This window comes from Schistocerca nitens, chromosome 2 (genome assembly GCF_023898315.1).
Source record: "Schistocerca nitens isolate TAMUIC-IGC-003100 chromosome 2, iqSchNite1.1, whole genome shotgun sequence".
Lineage (NCBI taxonomy): Eukaryota > Metazoa > Arthropoda > Insecta > Orthoptera > Acrididae > Schistocerca > Schistocerca nitens.
In genome coordinates, this window is record NC_064615.1 from 686,527,333 (window position 1) to 686,547,235 (window position 19,903).

Genomic DNA, 19,903 nt, shown 5'->3' on the forward strand with positions numbered 1-19,903 from the left:
TTAATTGTGGTCCCATCACATACTGTGCTGATAGATGTGGTACTGTTAAATGTTATGATGTCAACTGCATTAATTTGATTACTGGGAGCGATCAGTGTAATGTTAAGATGAGCCATTAATCAGAGAACGTTAAGTGTTCAGCCTCACATATGAGCTTACAACCTCCCAAAGGCTGTTTCCTACCAAAGAGAAGTAAAATCGTTGTATCACCCGCACACTACGACTATTTTGTGGCTCTCTGCATAGGACCTTTGTCGGGTACTGCGTCTTTTGTGAAGCAGGCAGATATAGATGATGTAACAATTATGTAATGCTGTTTTCTGTAGCATCACCATTTCACAACATGAATTCATTTGCCGCCACTCTACCTTAACGCGTTACGTAAACTTCATCCCCTCCATGATTCCCTATCGCTCCCCCCCTCCCCCTCCCTCGCTGTGCAGATCCTCCTAACAACGTGATGACCTCCACTATAAAAGCAGATTGGCACAAATGTGGTTGTGATTTTCACAGGCGCAAATAATAGAATAAGATCTTATTATGTTATTTGCTCCTGTGAACCTGAACGCGCTGTGCAGCTCTTGGAGTCACTCATGTCCATCTAGAAAGTATTTACTGAGGTTAACGAAGGCGATGTTGGCCTAATGTACTCGACGATGCCCCTTAGCTACACTGTCTAAAGGATAGACCTAAGAAATACCAAAGTAGGATCAGCCTGAAGATGCCTAAATAAGGTGAAACGCGTAGTTGATAAATAAAAAAACTAAAATTGGAACCAAGACTGTTTTTCAGCTAATAATACTGAACACTGGTTTGCTGATTCATGCCACAGATGGACTGGAAGAATTTCAGCATCTGAAAGTTATTAAAATGCATCCAAATGGTCGCTTCGTTTCATACGATTTTCAGGAAAACTGCTGCTGATATGCAACATGTTACTTTTCATTTCAGGATCTAATGAGTAGACGATTATGGCTTGGTTTAAATGGCTCTGAGCACTGTGGGACTTAACATCTGAGGTCATCAGTCCCCTAGAACTTAGAACTACGTAAACCTAACCAACCTAAGGACAACACACACATCCATGCCCCAGGCAAGATTCTAAGCTGCGACCGTAGCGGTCGCGCGGTTCCAGACTGAAGCGCCTAGAACCGCTCGGCCACACCGGCCGGCGTAGGCGATTATGTATTACACGTTTAGTTGTTATACAGCGCTAACTTACTAGAATGACAAATATTATAACAGGTTTTGATGACCATGTTGTTTTAGAATCGTCTTTCTGAGAAAAAATTGTACCTGTCTTCTTCAGAAAACTGCGGCAGCTGTCCCCGCCCTCCGACGTTTCGCCAACACTAGCTGTGGAGTAACGACGCAACGTCTTCAAGACTTTTACTAACATTTGTGTCATGTACAAGGTTGTTCAAAATCGGTTGCCCTATTTGAACACATTGGAAAATATAGCGCAGCCAAAGGAAACTGACTGTTTTCTGCAGCATCACCGCTTCACAACATGAATTCATTTTCCGCCGCTCTGCCTCAACGCGTTACGTAAACTTCATCCCCTCCATGATTCCCTATCGCTCCCCCCCTCCCTCGCTGCGCACATCCGTCTAGCAACGTGATGCCCTCCACTATAAAAGCAGCAGCTCGTTTATCAGGGCATCAGAATCCTACTGGCCTGCTCTAACGCAAGAGACCTCCTCCAAAACGCGAAAAATCTGATACTCAAATTTGCTGCTGACATTTCTTACTTACATCTAAAGGTTAGTAGCATATGATGAAACACTTCTTAATTATATATTTACTACAACTAAATACAACGTTTTCTTAGGTGCGTTTTGTCTCTTCCTGCACTGCCGGCCGCGGTGGCCGTGCGGTTCTGGCGCTGCAGTCCGGAACCGCGGGACTGCTACGGTCGCAGATTCGAATCCTGCCTCGGGAATGGGTGTGTGTGATGTCCTTAGGTTAGTTAGGTTTAAGTAGTTCTATGTTCTAGGGGACTTATGACCTAAGATGTTGAGTCCCATAGTGCTCAGAGCCATTTGAACCATTTCTTCCTGCACTGATGTGTGAATAGCACGATCGGAAAAACTCCCCTATATGACTCGCGAAGGAATATTTTGAAATAATGCTTAGTATTTTGGCCACAGGTTTATCCTTGACAGTGTCGGCGAAAACGCGATAGGGGAAAAAATTTATGTGTCACTAATAATGCGATCATGGCCAGATGCTTTATGAGGGAATGTGTGGTGGGTAATCACTTAATAAGTATCTATATTATATCCTACGTATCGTTTATAATTCATTTTACCTTATAAATAATCTGTAACTTACATTAGACACATGATCACCGAATTTGGAAGGTTTTAAGCATATTTAACTAAGATAACAGCCGGCCGATATGGCAGAGCGGTTCTAGGCGCTTCAGTCTGGAACCGCGCGACCGCAACGGTCGCAGGTTCGAATCCTGCCTCGGGCATGGATTTGTGTGATGTCCTTAGGTTAGTTAGGTTTAAGTAGTTCTTCGTTCTAGGGGACTGATGACCTCATATGTTAAGTCCCGTAGTGTTCAGAGCCATTTGAACTAAGATAACATATTCCAATGTATGAGAAATAGCTCGTCTAAAATAAAGCGTTTAAGATGCTTTATTTGTCAATGATTTACTCAGAGAGATGCAGGATTTAAATATTGAGCACTGTTCAGGTAATACAGCAGCATCTTTTCTGTTAAATTTGTACTCTAAAATAGGTCTATAATCCGAACACTACCTGTATAAAGGAAATACTGTAAGTGTTTACTTTTGCAGTAAACATTAGTGAAATGAAGTACTCTGTAATCATTTTAATGTTTCACAAAGTGGCGACTGTGGAGTTAGATGGAGAGGCATTTGGCAACAGAACTTAACTGCTTGCTCGATTACACATGACATCCAAATTTAAGTGAGGGTATAATGTTTGGGATGGTCATTAGTGAGAGAAGTATCCAGATTTCAATCGTTATTTCAGACAGTGCTGGTAGTTCTCAAGGGCGCACCATGAATGATTTTAGGGATCTGAAAATACATTCATATGTCCGCATAAATGAGACTGTGATATACTTATTACGAGATAATTTGTTAAAGTTAATTTTAGTTACGTCACCCTGGGAAAGATGATTTGAGAGGTGAATAGCAGTAATGGGCAGTAACGTAAGTCAAGGAGCTTCCATCATCTAAAATTTGAAAATATATTTTTTTTCAAAATCCAGTTAAAACTATTTTATACATTTAAAATAACACAGGGTGTTTCAAAGAAATACATGTATTCCAACATCAGGTGGTAGGTTACTGCAGTGACATGCCCGTAAGCCAATTCCCGTTGACAGATAGGTCGTCTTGTGACTAATATTAAGTAATATTCGGTGGTTCAGTCTGTCTTACTGTTGCAGTTGATTTCACATGTTTGAGTAGTTGTAATTTTCAGGACATTGTTAGTGGCGCTGATGTGAGTCAAAACAGTGCAGCAATCTGCTACATCAGTCAATTGATGTTACACTGCAGATGCGTTACGTTAGCTGAACGACTTTGTTCTGTACAGTTCGCACATACCGTACTATAAACAGTTCAGTGGAGCACATTTGTTTTGTAAATAAAAACGTCTTTTCTTGTTGTTCTGTAATTTATTTCTCCCAGACGCGTTGCGCCTTTTTTTTACTCTAAGACATCTTTATGGGATCGAGAGCGATACAGTTTTGTATTGATGTTGTTATTTTTACATTTTCAAACAGTTCCCGTCGCGTTTTTATGTAAATAAGTAATTATTTAAGTTTGTTGGCATTGCGTTTCCTTCCATGTAGTCTGGAGATGGCACTGTGTAGGTGCGTGTCTATGTGTGTGTGAGTGCTGGTTGGCTGGCGGGGAGAGGGGGAGGGGGGGAAAGGGTTGGTTGATTTGTGTTGTAGAGTGTTGAATATGAATCTAATAGCTGTTAGAGAGTGTGGTTGAAAGCTTTGGTGGTCAGCTTATTTGAGTTTTGGTTTAAATGTTGTTTGGAGGGGTTTATGGACAAGTGAGTGAAAAGGTGGTGGGTAGTATTATTATTAATATTATGATAACAATCCTTTTTTGGAGAGTTATTCTATTGTTTTATCTACTTGTGTATACAATGAATTATTTTTCATCTGTGCTTGATCATTCAGCAAAAAACTGCAGAAGCCTTAGAGTAGAAACAAGGTGAAACGCGTCTGGGAGAAACAAAATTGAGTGCAGTAAGAAAAGGCAGTTTTTTTAACAAAATAAATAATTCTGGGCTTGCTGCGGAGGATGGCTATGCCAACAAACTTGTTAGTTCAGTGGAGGCCTTCTATTTCACGAAGTAAATGGAATAAGGGGTATTCTGATATAGGTTAGCTGATGGCCCTAATCGCGAGGTCCGTTAACTGTACTCCGGATGACTCCTAGATCTCGCCAGGCTATTGGCAGAAATGTACAGCAGGTTATTCCGGCGACTTGCACACAGTGGGTCATTCGCACCATGGACAATGGGCCATGTTAAGCCCCCCAGATTACGGATGCCAGTGACGAACGAGCAGGTATTTCGGTATGTAGGAGGTAATCCTCGAGCAAGTGTGCGAAGAACGGTAGCTGCTGTACTGCCATCCACACCGCTGCATGGTCTGGTCTGCACGAGCATGTGCTTTATCCCTGTCATATGCACTGCGTCCAGTTTTGACAATGCCTTCTACAGCCTATTGCTGAAGATCCTCAGTTTAAAGCCTGCATTTTATTTACAGATAAGGCAAAAAAGATATGCTACAGTAATTATGCACATTTAGGCAGATGCAAAGCCTAGAGCAATCGTGGAGATGAGGTGTCACGTTCGATTCAGTATGAATGTACGGGTAGGAATTGTCGGTGACAGGCTCATAGGGCCATACAATTTACCAAATACACTGAGGTGGCAAAGACAAGGGACAGCGATGTACACATATACATATGACAGTAGTACACTGAGGTGGCAAAGACAAGGGACAGCGATGTACACATATACATATGACAGTAGTATCGCTTGCACAAGGTATAAAAGTACAGTGCATACGAAGAGCCGTCATTTGTACTCAGGTAATTCTTGTGAAAAAGTTTCCGATGTGATTATGGTCGCACGACGGTACTTACCAGACTTTGAACGCGGAATGACAGTTGGAGCTAGACGGATGGAGCATTCCATTTCGGAAATAGTTAGGGAAGTCAATATTCTGAGACCCACAGTGTCAAGAGTGTGCCGAGAATATCAAATTTCATTCACTACTCTCATAGTGGACGACGCAGTATCCCACGGCCTCAACTTAACGAACTAGAGCAGATGCATTTGCGTAGAGTTGTTAGTGCTATCAGACAGTCAACACTACGTGAAATAACTCTGCCATCTCTTAAGTTCTGAATAAAATCATCAACAATTGCGCCAGAGTATTCCGCAATAAGAAATCACCCTAATTCAGCTAACGGTCTTGTCAAAGATGGCGGAAGAGCGGACAGATGTTCAGGGCGCTCTCTTGCCCTTGAGGTGAGAAAACCGCCCCTAAACGAGGAAAAGCAAGCAACGATCAGCGGCATGAGGATACAGAAGGCAATGGAAACTATTGCATTAAAGACACTTAATGTGTATCCAGATATCTACAGGGCATGTGATCCGTAATTGAAAAAGTGTATGATGATCTCTGGATTGGCAAAAGATTTCATACTGGTCCCCCATTCGGATCTCAGGGAGTGGACTGGCAAGAGGGACGTGACCATGTGCAAAATATTGAATAACTAATGAAAGCACAACGTTCTACGAGTCGGAGGGTGGAATCTCAGAGGTTTGAACGTGGTAGTAAACCTAGAAAATCTAAAAAGTGAAACGCTAAAACTAAATCTAGATTAGCCGCAGCCAGTGAACTGAAATGGCTGGTCAGATGAGTATAGGGTAATACCAGCAGCTGCACAAAATAGTATAACCGGAGTAGCATTCGTTATGAATTGGAAAATAGGACAAAGAGTGAGTAAATGTGAACAATTCAGTGACTGGGTCGTTCTCATCAGAATTGACAGCAAACCAACACCGACAGCGATACTTCAGGTACACATGGCGAAGTCGTAAGTCAAAGATAAAGTGATAAAGTATTTTTGATATTGAACAGGTAATTCAGTACCTAAAGGGTGATGAAAATCTATTAGTGACGGAGGACAGGAATGCGTTTGTAGGGGAAGGAGTGGAAGAAATGGTTATAAGAGAATATAGACTTTGTACTAGGAGTGAGACAGGACAAAGGCCGGCTGGAGTGGCCAAGCGGTTCTACACGCTACAGTCTGGAACCGCGCGACCGCTACGGTCGCAGGTTCGAATCCTGCCCCGGGCATGGATCTGTGTGATGACCTTAGGTTAGTTAGGTTGAAGTAGTTCTAAGTTCTAGTGGACTGATGACCTCAGAAGTTAAGTCCCATAGTGCTCAGAGCCATTTGAACAGGACTAAGACTAACTCAGCGTAAAAAAGCTGGTATTGACGAATACACAGCTCAAGAATCACAAGAGGACGAGGTATACTTGGAAAAGACAGGGAGATACGGGAGGATTTCAGTTAGAATACATCTTGGTCACCTAGAGATTCTGAAGTCAGATACTGGATTGTAAGGTGTACCGAGGAGCAGATATAGACTCAGTGACGAAGAGTAGGCTGAAGTTTAAGAAAGTAGGCAGGAAAAATCAGTGCCCAAAGAAGCGGGATATGAAACTAGTGAGGAATGAGGATATACGCTTGAATTTCTCTAGATACTGCAATAGGGAATAGCTCAGTAGGCAGTTCAGTTGAAGAGGAATGGATATCTCTATACAGCGCAATCACAGGAGCGTAAAAGAAGATACAAAGAAGGTAACTGAGAAGAAACCATGGGTAAAACAAGGAACACTGCAGCTGATCGATGAGAGAAGGAAGTACAAAAACGAGCAGAGAAATTCAGAAACACAGAATACAAGTAACTTAGGAATTATGTAAATAGGAGGTGTGGGAAAGCTAAGGTAAAATGGCTGCAGGAAAAATGTGAAAAGATCCAAAAAGAAATTATTGTCGAAAGCACTGACTCTGCATATCGAAAAATCAAAAGAATCTTCGGTGAAATGAAACGCATTGGTGGTTTCATTAAGAGTGCAATGGAAATTTCACTGTTAAATGCAGAGGAGAGGGCACATAGGTGGAGAGAGTACACAGAGGGCCTCTATGAGAGGTGTGACTTGTTTGATGACATGATGGGAGAAGAAACAGGAGTCGATACAGAAGGAATAGGAGATTCAGTGTTAAGACCAGAATTTAAAAGAGGTTAAGATCGAACAGGTCAAAGGAAAACATAATATTTCATCAAAATTTCTAAAATCATTGGAGTAATTCGCTAGTATTCACGTTGGTGTATGAGCCTGGCGACATACTATCTTACTTTCGGAAAAATATCATCCACACACAATTCTGAAGAGTGCAAGAGACGACAAGTGGGAAAATTATTGCACAATCCGCTTCACAGCTCATGTATGCAAGTTGCAGACAAGAATAATATACATAATAATGGAAAAGAAAATTGAAGATCTGTTGGATGAAGGTCACTTTGGCTTTAGGAAACGTCTAGATTCCAGAGAGGCAATTCTGACGTTGCGGTTGATAATGGAGGCAATACTGAAGATAATGAAAGCACTTTCATAGGATTTGTCAACCTGGAAAAAGCGTTCGATAATTTAAAATGGTGCAAGACGTTCGAACTTCTGAGAAATATCAGGGTTAACTGTAGGGAAAGGCGGTTAATATATTATATGTACAAAAACCAAGTGATAACAATAAGAGTGAGAGAGGAATAACGCAGTGCTGGAATTGAACCTATACATCGAAGAAGCAATGACGGAAATAAAGTGTTCAAGAGTGGGAATGAAATTTAGGTGTAGCATTTCAGTGATAAGATTCGGTGAAGACATTGCTATACTCTGTGCAAGTAACGAAGAATTGCAGGACCTGCTAAATGGAATGAAGAGTTTAATGAGTACAGCATATGCACTGAGAGTAAATCGACGAAAGATGGAAGTAATGAAAAGTATCAGAAAAGAGAACAGCGTGAAACCTAACATCAAGATTGGTGATGGCGAAGTAGATGAATTTAAGTAATTCTGCTACCCAGGAAGCAAAACAACTTTTGATGGTCGGAGCAAAGAGGACATAAAAAAGAGGCTATCACTGGCAAATAGGGTATTCTTGGCCAAGATAAGTCTAATAGTATCAAACATAGACCTTGATTTGAGGAAGAAGGTTCTGATAATTTACGTTTTGGGCACAGATTGGTACAGCAGTGAAACATGGACTGTGAGAAAACTAGAAAAGAAGAGAATCAAAACATCTGTGATGCTGTATTAGAGAAGAATGTTGAAAATTATGAGGACAGATAATGGAAAATACTGACAAGAAAAAGAGACAGGCTGGTAGAACATTCCTTAAAACATTACGGAATAATTTCCGTGGTACTAGAGCGAGCTGTAGAGGGTAAAAACTGTAGGAGAAGACAGAGACTGGACTACATCTAGTAAATAATTGAGGATGTCGGTTGCAAGTACTACTCTGAGATGAGAGTCTGGCACAGGAGAGGAATTCTTGGCGGTCGCATCAAACAAGTCAGAAGCTTGATGTCTCAAGAGAAAAAATATCTATAATTTACGAAGTTTCAGGTAGTAGTTAAAGTCGAAGGCTTTCCCATCCGTCGACTCAGTGGACATAACATGAGGCACTCGGCGTCCGCGATGGCATGTTCTTATTGTCTGTGAGTGGCCGATGTTGGTTACTGCCTGTCGTACCAAAACCATGTCAAGTACAGACGGGATGCTGCACTCAGTTGCGCCGGTACCTCTTACCACTCCTAACGCTTGTGACACTTTCAGTGGCAGACGTCGGGGTTCTTCGATAATTATTTCCTCCTTTTGCTTGCGGACCATGATGTCTTTTCTTGATTTTCCTTCAACTTTAACAGTTCTTGCACTTCTGCTGTGTCGCAACTCAGTGCAAGGGATGCCTGTCGGGTCCCTTCTCCGCAATCTTTTCCTCTTCGCTGACTTTGCGTTCTATCTCATTTATTTTCTGTTTGATTGCTGGAGTTCCTTTATATGTTCCGCTACTTTCGTAATTGTTGGTCTTTGAGTCTCTAATGCATCTGAAACTTATGTTATTAAATTCTGTCCCTTTCGTCTGAAAATCCTCGTTGGATTTTTGGGGTTCTTTTACGTCTTTAGTATTCTGATCCACGTGTTTCTGTGTCACCTCAGTAAACGTATGTAACGTTGCCTCTATCCGCCTAGAAAGTTCCTCTTATGACATTTCGTGCATCCTGTTGTGCTGGCAGAAGAGCCAACACCGTGTTACTAGTGGGGGCCGAAATGCACGCGTTTTAGCTCACGCAGGCTGGGGTGAAGAGGGAGGACTATACTGACGTAGGTCTGGAACATGACAAGGAATTAGAATTCAGAAACCGGACGTAATTAGTTTGATACTTAACTTTAATCCATTAATGATAAACGTCGCTCTTGACGGTACCTGATTCACAATACTATCTCTTCAGAATACATTCGTAGTAACTGAATATGGCGCCTTGCTAGGTCGTAGCAAATGACGTAGCTGAAGGCTATGCTAAACTGTCGTCTCTGAAAATGAGAGCGTATGCAGTCAGTGAACCATCGCTAGCAAAGTCGGCTGTACAACTGGGGCGAGTGCTAGGGAGTCTCTCTAGACTAGACCTGCCGTGTGGCGGCGCTCGGTCTGCAATCACTGATAGTGGCGACACGTAGGTCCGACGTATACTAACGGACCGCGGCCGATTTAAAGGCTACCACCTAGCAAGTGTGGTGTCTGGCGGTGACGCCACAATTCCTATCTCTTTTCTCGTCTCGTTCTTTCTGTAACATCGTAATCTCCTCGATGTCAGCTGCGATTATCCTTAGTATGCTCACTGTGTTCTCGCCTCCGCATGTTACTCCTTACCACTGGTGAAATCATCACCGCTGGTTGGGGCAAATGTGTATGCATGCCCTGTGTGTTTTCTACATTACCGCCTATCTCGTCACTCTCATCACTCATTGTCGCTGCCTGATCCCGCTTTTATGCAACAGGATACCTTCCACATTACTACTGTATTCCCATTGAAACTGCTCCCCATTTATAGTCCTACCTGCAGTTTCGCCTGCTTTCTCATGAACCAAAGCTCTGACTGTTCCCATATTTCATGAGTATCTCGTCTGGCTTCTAGTACTCATTCGCTAAAAGATCCGATGCACCTGCCTATTCGCATACAGTGCAGTGCGCAGATCACTCAATCGATTTATTACAGACATTGAAGAAGACATACGAGAGAAGATGTGGACGGCACCCACAAGACGCCAGGAAAAAATTGACACAATAATGAAAAGCGTTGCACTATTAACTAATGTAAAATGTACACCCAAAAATTTAAACATATTCATTAACAATTGCTTGCTCTTGTTCGTAATTCACCCGAGTATTCCATTCATATATTTATTTATTTGTGATTAAGACAAAATTGTATCTGATTTTGAATCGAGGAAAGCAAGGTCGAATCCCGTACCCTGACAGAAAAGAAATGGCAGAGACGCCGATTTATGCCAAAAGCCGGGGGAGCTGTGAACACGATCTCTTCATCCTGAATCTATTACTCCACGTCATATAAAATGATACGTTACTCACATGAAGGTAATAAGCTGTTTGAAAACAATTAATTGCCGCACATATCAGCGTTATTTGACAAGTTCTAGAACTTGTCAGGGACCTCTTCCATTGATTGTGGATGTAGGACCCAGGCATTTCAGTACAATAATTTACCTTAATGATTTCTGAATGATAGAGCTGATCTTGTAAAATAATATTTATTCAAACCATATGGAAAAATCACTCAGGACTTAAAAATGTGGAGTTTATAAAACAATTTGAGAATGAATTTACATAATTAGAGCAGAGCAATGATAAGAAAATGAGTAGTCGTTAGGGTCACCACCAGCATCATACTCGAAAATGACGACTAAGTTGGTACCCAGACACATAAAGGGCACAATTTACGTTTTCAACAGTGGTTGCTGCCGGCCGGAGTGGCCAAGCGGTTCTAGGCAGTACAGTCTGGAACCGCGCGACCGCTGCGGTCGCAGCCTCGAATCCTGCTTCGGGCATGGATGTATGTGATGTCCTTAGGTTAGTTAGGTTTAAATAGTTCTAAGTTCTAGGGGACTGATGACCTCAGCAGTTGAGTCCCATAGTGCTCAGACCCATTTTAGCCAACAGTGGTTGCAAATCTATGTAATTACACAAAATAGGCACGAATTCGAACAGAAACACACAACAAAACAATAAATATAGGAGGCATCACAAAGTAGCGTGAATAGGGGGCTGAGTTCCAAAGACTTAATTCGCTTACGAAATAAAACATGAATGCTTACGAAAATAAACCCTTTTGAAGCAAGAATCAGGTCGCACAAAAACTTGCATACCCATGCATGAAGCGCGTAGCTCAAACCAGAGAAACAAAAAGATAGAAACCAGGAGCAAACTCCTCTAGCCCTTCCCCCTTTCCGAAGGTGGGGGTGTGCACTGCAAATGCGATCTTACCTTAACCGCTACTGACGTGGTATGTCGCGGTGCGCCGAACTGCGGCTGGCGCTAATTCTTCCTGAGCTGAGCTGATGTGACTGCGAATGCCGGATCTCATCATAGTTTTTATTACAGGCTGACGATGCGCGTATGTTCAAAGTAAGACTTCAAAGACTTGGCGGGGGGCTGAAGTCAAGAAAAACACGTACAAGCGCAGAGTCCATAGTACCATCACCAAGTAGAAGTTCGAATCATAATACCCATACAAATCCCAATACCGACTCCGACTGCCTGTCTCAGCTTTTGGTAGGTTTCCTTCAAACCTCGGAGAGGCACCTCGCACAATCTGTTCAAGCCTATAACAGAAAAGGCCTAAATGCTCTTCCATTATTGATCTGGAAGTCCGTTTCTTGGCCCCCACCATAATGTTAAAATGTGACCGCGATTGAGATACGCGTATATGGAAACGCGAGACTAGTTTTGGCCTGATCCCACTTACTGACCTGTTCATCGGTAATTCTGGGAACCCTGCTGGGTGTTTACACAGCGTTGATGATGAAGATGTTTGGTTTGTGGGGCGCTCTACTACGCGGTCATCAGCGCCCGTACGAGGTCCCAATTATTAAACAGTTCATTTTGTTTTCACAGTCCAATCCAGTCGCTCTCACAAATGATGATGGTGATGATGAAATGATGAGGACGACACAAACACCCAGCCGCCGGGCAGAGAAAATCCTCCATCTGGCCGGCAGCCGAACCCGGGACCCCGTGAACCAGAGAAGTACCCGCTAGCCTCTAGACCACGAGCCGCGGACTTCGCACAACGTTCCCATGGGATGAGAAATATGGCGACACAGCAGTGGCTACAACTGACAGCAGGATAGCGGCATGTCGTCGCCTGAGAGCTCCACCCAAAGGTTACTAACAAGCAGAGTTCTCACGCCTTTCATCAATGGTTTCCTGTTCTGCTATAGCGGACACCAGTCTTCCATTCAGCAGCTCATTGTCTGAGGACAAACACTGAAAGGCTCATTTGACTGTCCGCGCGGTCTGCTAGCGTACGAGCTGTAGGAGCTACATTCTGAGTGACTGCCAGCTCTTCCAAACCCTGTGAAATTTCCTCCTGTTTTCACCCGATGGAAAAGGAGTTCACCTGGCCAAGACCAGATGCAGTGGGAAACAGAGCTACTACTCGAATGAAATGTTACATTAGGTACAGAGAGGTGGTTAACCTACACTGTTACAAGCTACCACTAACCACTCATACGAGTATAATCAGCGTGCTATATCAGTCAAAAGGTGACAACTAAAAACTGAATTTGGAAGTAAATGAAGCAAGAGAGTCTCGTACGCAAATAGAGCAAAATGTGAGGAGAAAGACCTAAAACAAGCCACCGCCTCACTTTTTTATTTATGTGCTCATCTGCCTCATCTGCTTCTCAGAAAATATTTCCTTCATTTATTTAGTGTGGAATCCGAGGATTTTTGCAACAGATTGATTGGCAATACTGTTCCCTAACTTTAGATCGTTACATCGTCTTCATTTCTGTTTAATATCTACGGCTGACATCATTTACACTTTGATCTATGCACTTCAGTCGTTGCCATTTTCTAGATATTTTTCCATTGCTCATATACTCCTCATTCTTTCACTATTGTAAGAAATATATGATTTGTGATCTTACTACTCCCTTTGGCTATCAGGATGTACCCAAACACCACGTCTCAAACGAATTATGTCTTCTCCTCTACTCAATTCCCAGAGTCGAGGTCTGACAGCCATGTACTGCCACACTCCAAACTTATACTTCAACAAATCATCCCCCGTTTTATCATAGCTCTGTCCATTCCACTTAACGAACACGTGCAGTTACTGTGCCACATGGTTTTCATAAACATTTCTTGCAAGCACTACAGGGTTCACTTGATTGTTGCAAAAATTTTGTATTGATTTATTTATCAGTACATTATTTCTATAATTTTCTTATCAAATTCTCAATAAGTTAAGATTCACTGAAGAAGGGGAAAGTGCATTGCGGTATGGGTACATGAACGTGTTTGATGTGTATTTGGTTATGGATAGAGATTTTGCAGGGAAACTATGGTAATTTTCTGTTTAATGTCATTAATGGCATCTCACAAAGCGTCTCATATGCTATGCATCAGAAGTCTCTCCCAACACTTTTCCGCAGATGGTCATCAGTCTTTTTACAACGGCGTTGCCGCATTAGGTACACCGGTTCCCGTCATATCACCGAAGCTAAGCGCTGTCGGGCGCGGCCGGAACTTGGATGAATGACCATCCGGGCCGCCATGCGATGTTGCCATTTTTCGGGGTGCACTCAGCCTCGTGATGCCAACTGAGGAGCTACTCGACCGAACAGTAGCGGCTCCGGTCTGAGAAAACCGTCATAACGACTGGGAGAGCGGTGTGCTGACCACACACCCCTCCTATCCGCATCCTCAGCTGAGGATGACACGGCGGTCGAATGGTCCCGATGAGCCACTTGCGGCCTGAAGACGGAGTGCTTCATTAGTCTTGTACCAACTTTGAGCTGAATGAAACCTTGTTACACTCCATAAAGAGTTGTCTGGCATGGTAAGGTCCGGGCTTCATATTGGCCATTTCAGTGGGTTGCAGATGTTGACAAATCATACCCAATACAGCGATTCTGAAATTTTTCATAAAGGGACTCAGGCACCTGAAGGCAAACGTATGCTGCTGCTCTGTACTACTGTAAACAAGAATGATATACGATGCCCTTCTTTTGGAGCTGCAACATGTGCAAAGACAAATTTCCCATCACAAATCTTTCGAAAAATTATAGTCCAAAAAGGGATTGTGACGGCATTTTGGTCCAATTATGACATGGGGAGTGTTCCCTTCTAACCTTTTCTTGTAATGATAATTTCCCTTAGATCAGAAAACTACATTCCTCATGTGTGAACTACAATATATCGCACATTTATAATCAGAGAATAACAGTCATAAGTGAGGCGTCCCAATTAGAAACAGCGCCACCAAGGTCTTCATACTACTGCTTGAGAAAGTTATCAAATCGTTCACAGACGCTATTTCATATCATTTCGTGTACATAAATCACACATTGTTGAACATAGTACTTGAAATTCAGCTCTTCTTTGTCACATGAATCACATTGTGATAGCTCAACTATTGAACTTTTTTCGAGATTCAAGTGTGATATTTCATCAATATGAAGAACAGTGTTAAAATACTAATTATAGCCATTTCGTTTCTCACGAAAGATACCTTTCTGGCTCTGCACTCAACCCTGGCTAGTTAAAACTGAGACACACACGCCGCTAAATGCTTCTCAACAGTGTACCTGTGTCTTCTCATATCAGCCAGCAGCTATGGCATGTCAACGGAATCACTGCAATACTCAATCGAAACAATGTAAAACAGATACCTTCTACCACCTTCAAAGTAGGCATATGAATAAAACAGCTGTACAGCTGTATATTTTCCAATAGTACGAAAGCAAGTGAGATGCGAAACTGCATATATATATATATATATATATATATATATATATATATATATATATATATATATATATATATATATATATGTGTGTGTGTGTGTGTGTGTGCCTCATTATGATTATATGATTATCTACGTAGGCTGTGATACAATGTTTTATTCTGTCTACAGAACTGGTTCAGAGACGAGCTAACATCATGGAGTCATCAACTGATACCCGAGTTCCTCCACCTTCATGGATAAATCACGATTTCATACAATCTGCCTTGAAGAATGCAGAACGAAAGAAAACTACCATCGATTCCATGAATGTCCTGTACGCAAATGCTGAAGGACTTGGCTATGCAAGCTTGATGTTCAGACTAACTGTCTTTCTGAGATATGAAGACAATGAAGAGACACAGAAGAAAACCCTAATAGTGAAAACACTTCTTGAATCTGGTGCATTGAAGGACATAGTAGAAAAATTAGATATATTCAAGACCGAGGCAGAGATGTTGCATGATATAATACCACAGATCCATGAGAAATTGTCAGCGCTGGAGAAAGAGGAGTTCCGGCCGCTGGCAGCCAAGTGCTACCAATGGGGTCGGCAGCCCGTGACTTTTCTCGTGTTGGAGGATCTGTCAGCGGCTGGCTTCAAACTAGCTGAGGCTGGCCAACCGCTAAACCTCAAACACTGTGCTGTCGTGCTGCGGGCATACGCCCGGCTGCATGCTGCTTCAGTCTATGTGCTCAGCAAACAGCCCCATTACAAGGACAAATATAGTTTAAACATGTTCACGGATGAAACTTCTTTGCAGAATTTGGCATTAATAGCCACAAAGTACATAAATGGGTTAGCAAATGAGCTTGAAAAATGTCCTGGCTACGAACAATATTCAGAAAGATACAGGACATTTGCCAACCGCTTTATCGATGTTACATATGAAAGGATGGAGAAGATCAAGAAGCAAACAAAACTTCCAGTTCTGACTCACGGTGACTGCTGGAAGAACAACATGATGTTTAAGTACATGGATGAAGAAGTTTCAGAAGGCCGTTTGGTTGACTTTCAGGTGAGAATGAACTTTTCTCGTTCAATAATATACCTCTTTATTTAATATTTTTGTTCAGTAATATAAGTGCTCATCTAACAAACAATATTTTGTAATTTATTCGTAAAAGTGTCTGGGCAGAACACAACATAAAACACTTGGTTTGAAGTTTTGGTGAACATTGTTGTTGTATAGTAAATTACTCGATATGCAGTTGCCTACAGGCATAGAGTTAATCCAGTGAGTTCAGTATTTTCTAGTTTGTTGGATATAAGGTCCGCCAGTTACGCAAAACCCCGTTTTTCAAAGTTCCCAAACATTTTTCAACACCTCTGTGTCATCGTCAGTGGTTCAAAATGGTTCAAATGGCTCTGAGTACCATGGGACTTAACATCTGAGGTCATCAGTCCCCTATCGTCAGTGGGTTTCTGTTTTATTTAATCTGTAATATTTAATTCAAACAACTATTTGTTTCTGTTAGTTAATACCTTTACATTCGGTTTGCATGGTTTTGCAGGACCACTTGCGTATTATTTCGTACTGGTAGCTTGTCAACTGCAACCGATGTTGATGAGAAATTTTGTTAGGAGTTAACCTATAATTTTATGCTTTAAGACGTAATTTAGTTTGTCGTGGTATTTCGCGCAAATATTCGTTTTTACTTACGTTTTTGTATGGAAAGCCGTTTTTCCTCAGCATTCTGGTGAGGTGCTCTGAAGCACACGTAAATGTAACTCATATTTCCAGAAAATTTGGTCGCAAAAAGTACTTTACACTTCATCAAAGCAGACTGTAATTGAGGTTATTGTGTATCCCAGCTCAGTCAGCGTTCATTTGTTCAGCGGTGAGTCTGGCGCCAAATTTCAATTTTGTTTACATTTTCCATAAATAATCTTTCTGTCTACTCGTTTCAGGATACATCATCTTCTTGTATGAGATGAAATGTTATCATAATTAATGAAATTGCATTCCGTATTCAAAACGGCAGCTTCAAACAATACTGCTAATTACAGTTCCGCTGCGATCATACTCTCCACAATTGCTAAATCAGAAGTAAGTATGCTCGTAGTACACGTAATGTTCCACATTATATCCACAGAGTTTTTGTATCACGAAGCAGAGATAATCTCTCTCTCTCTCTCTCCCTCCCTCTCTCTCTCTCTCTCTCTCTCTCTCTTGCAGTCCTAATGAGTCTTTGATCCATATAGACTACTTGCGCTGTTACGCACAAACATTTGCGTCAAAAGAGAAAAAGTAACAGAAAATGTGTGATAGTAAAATGCCATTCTTGGAAGCAACAAATTTAAATGTCAATTAAATTTGGTTGCTACCATTTTAAAACCGAGCGAGGTGGCGCAGTGGTTAGCACACTGGACTCGCATTCATGGCATAGGCCATGAAACTTTTTTAAACAATGGATCAGTCGGAGATCTTTATCTTAGATACTGCGAACGAATGGGCTAGTATCACATTTCTCCATCGGATCCTTCATGAATTCAAGAGTTTCGGAAGAGGTATAGCCCACGTCAGTGTTCACTTCATAGCAATGGATTTTTTTTTTTTTTTTTTTTTTTTTGTCATCAATCTACTGACTGGTTTGATGCGGCCCGCCACGAATTACTTTCCTGTGCTAACCTCTTCATCTCAGAGTAGCACTTGCAACCTACGTCCTCAATTATTTGCTTGACGTATTCCAATCTCTGTCTTCCTCTACAGTTTTTGCCCTCTACAGCTCCCTCTAGTACCATGGAAGTCATTCCCTCATGTCTTAGCAGATGTCCTATCATCTTGTCCCTTCTCCTTATCAGTGTTTTCCACATATTCCTTTCCTCTCCGATTCTGTGTAGAACCTCCTCATTCCTTACCTTATCAGTCCACCAAATTTTCAACATTCGTCTATAGTACCACATCGCAAATGCTTCGATTCTCTTCTGTTCCGGTCTTCCCACAGTCCATGTTTCACTACCATACAATGCTGTACTCCAGACGTACATCCTCAGAAATTTCTTCCTCAAATTAAGGCCGATATTTGATATTAGTAGACTTCTCTTGGCCAGAAATGCCTTTTTTGCCATAGCGAGTCTGCTTTTGATGTCCTCCTTGCTCCGTCCGTCATTAGTTATTTTACTGCCTAGGTAGCAGAATTCCATAACTTCATTGACTTCGTGGCCATCAATCGTGATGTTAAGTTTCTCGCTGTTCTCATTTCTACTACTTCTCATTACCTTCGTCTTACTCCAATTTACTCTCAAACCATACTGTGTACTCATTAGACTGTTCATTCCGTTCAGCAGATCATTTAATTCTTCTTCACTTTCATTCAGGATAGCAATGTCATCAGCGAATCGTATCATTGATATCCTTTCACCTTGTATTTTAATTCCACTCCTGAACCTTTCTTTTATTTCCATCATTCCTTCCTCGATGAACAGATTGAAGAGTAGGGGCAAAAGGCTACAGCCTTGTCTTACACCCTTCTTAATACGAGCATTTCGTTCTTGATCGTCCACTCTTTATTATTCCCTCTTGGTTGTTGTACACATTGTATTACCCCTACTTTTTTCAGAATCTCGAACAGCTTGCACCATTTTATATTGTCGAACGCTCGTTTTGTTGCCACTTCCCCCAATGATTTTAGAAATTCTGATGGAATGTTATCTATCCCTTCTGCCTTATTTGACCGTAAGTCCTCCAAAGCTCTTTTAAATTCCGATTCTAATACTAGATCCCCCATCTCTTCTAAATCGACTCCTGTTTCTTCTTCTATCACATCAGACAAATCTTCACCCTCATAGAGGCTTTCAATGTGTTCTTTCCACCTATCTGCTCTCTCCTCTGCATTTAACAGTGGAATTCCCGTTGTACTCTTAATGTTACCACCGTTGCTTTTAATGTCACCAAAGGTTGTTTTGACTTTCCTGTATGCTGAGTCTGTCCTTCCGACAATCATATCTTTTTCGATGTCTTCACATTTTTCCTGCAGCCATTTCGTCTTAGCTTCCCTGCACTTCCTATTTATTTCATTCCTCAGTGACTTGTATTTCTGCATTCCTGATTTTCCCGGAACATGTTTGTACTTCCTCCTTTCATCAATCAACTGAAGTATTTCTTCTGTTACCCATGATTTCTTCGCAGCTACCTTCTTTGTACTTATGTTTTCCTTCCCAACTTGTGTGATGGCCCGTTTTAGAGACGTCCATTCCTCTTCAACTGTACTGCCTACTGCGCTATTCCTTATTGCTGTATCTATAGCATTTGAGAACTTCAAACGTATCTCGTCATTAAAAAAAATGGCTCTGAGCACTATGGGACTCAACATCTTAGGTCATAAGTCCCCTAGAACTTAGAACTACTTAAACCTAACTAACCTAAGGACATCACACACACCCGTACCCGAGGCAGGATTCGAACCTGCGACCGTAGCAGTCCCGCGGTTCCGGACTGCAGCGCCAGAACCGCACGGCCATCTCGTCATTCCTTAGTACCTCGGTATCCCACTTCTTTGCGTATTCATTCTTCCTGACTAATGTCTTGAACTTCAGCCTACTCTTCATCACTACTATATTGTGATATGAGTCTATATCTGCTCCTGGGTATGCCCTACAATCCAGTATCTGATTTCGGGATCTCTGCCTGACCATGATGTAATCTAATTGAAATCTTCCCGTATCTCCCGGCCTTTTCCAAGTATACCTCCTCCTCTTGTGATTCTTGAACAGGGTATTCGCTATT

The 19,903-nt window shown here is 41.9% G+C and overlaps 1 protein-coding gene across 2 annotated transcripts in view; it reads left to right on the top strand.

Moving 5' to 3' along the window:
* The first annotated feature begins 1,682 nt into the window (after positions 1–1,682).
* The window catches only part of LOC126236833 (uncharacterized), a 44,660-nt gene continuing 26,439 nt past the window's right edge, over positions 1,683–19,903 (top strand). The window contains exons 1-3 of one of the 2 annotated variants that reach the window (XM_049946433.1): positions 1,687–1,763; positions 1,832–1,945; positions 15,306–16,192. In XM_049946433.1, the coding sequence (XP_049802390.1) occupies positions 1,942–1,945; positions 15,306–16,192 (891 nt within the window). In that variant the 5' untranslated portion in view covers positions 1,687–1,763; positions 1,832–1,941. Of the gene's footprint in view, positions 1,764–1,831; positions 1,946–15,305; positions 16,193–19,903 lie in introns of both variants that reach the window. The other variant, XM_049946434.1, reaches the window with a different exon arrangement.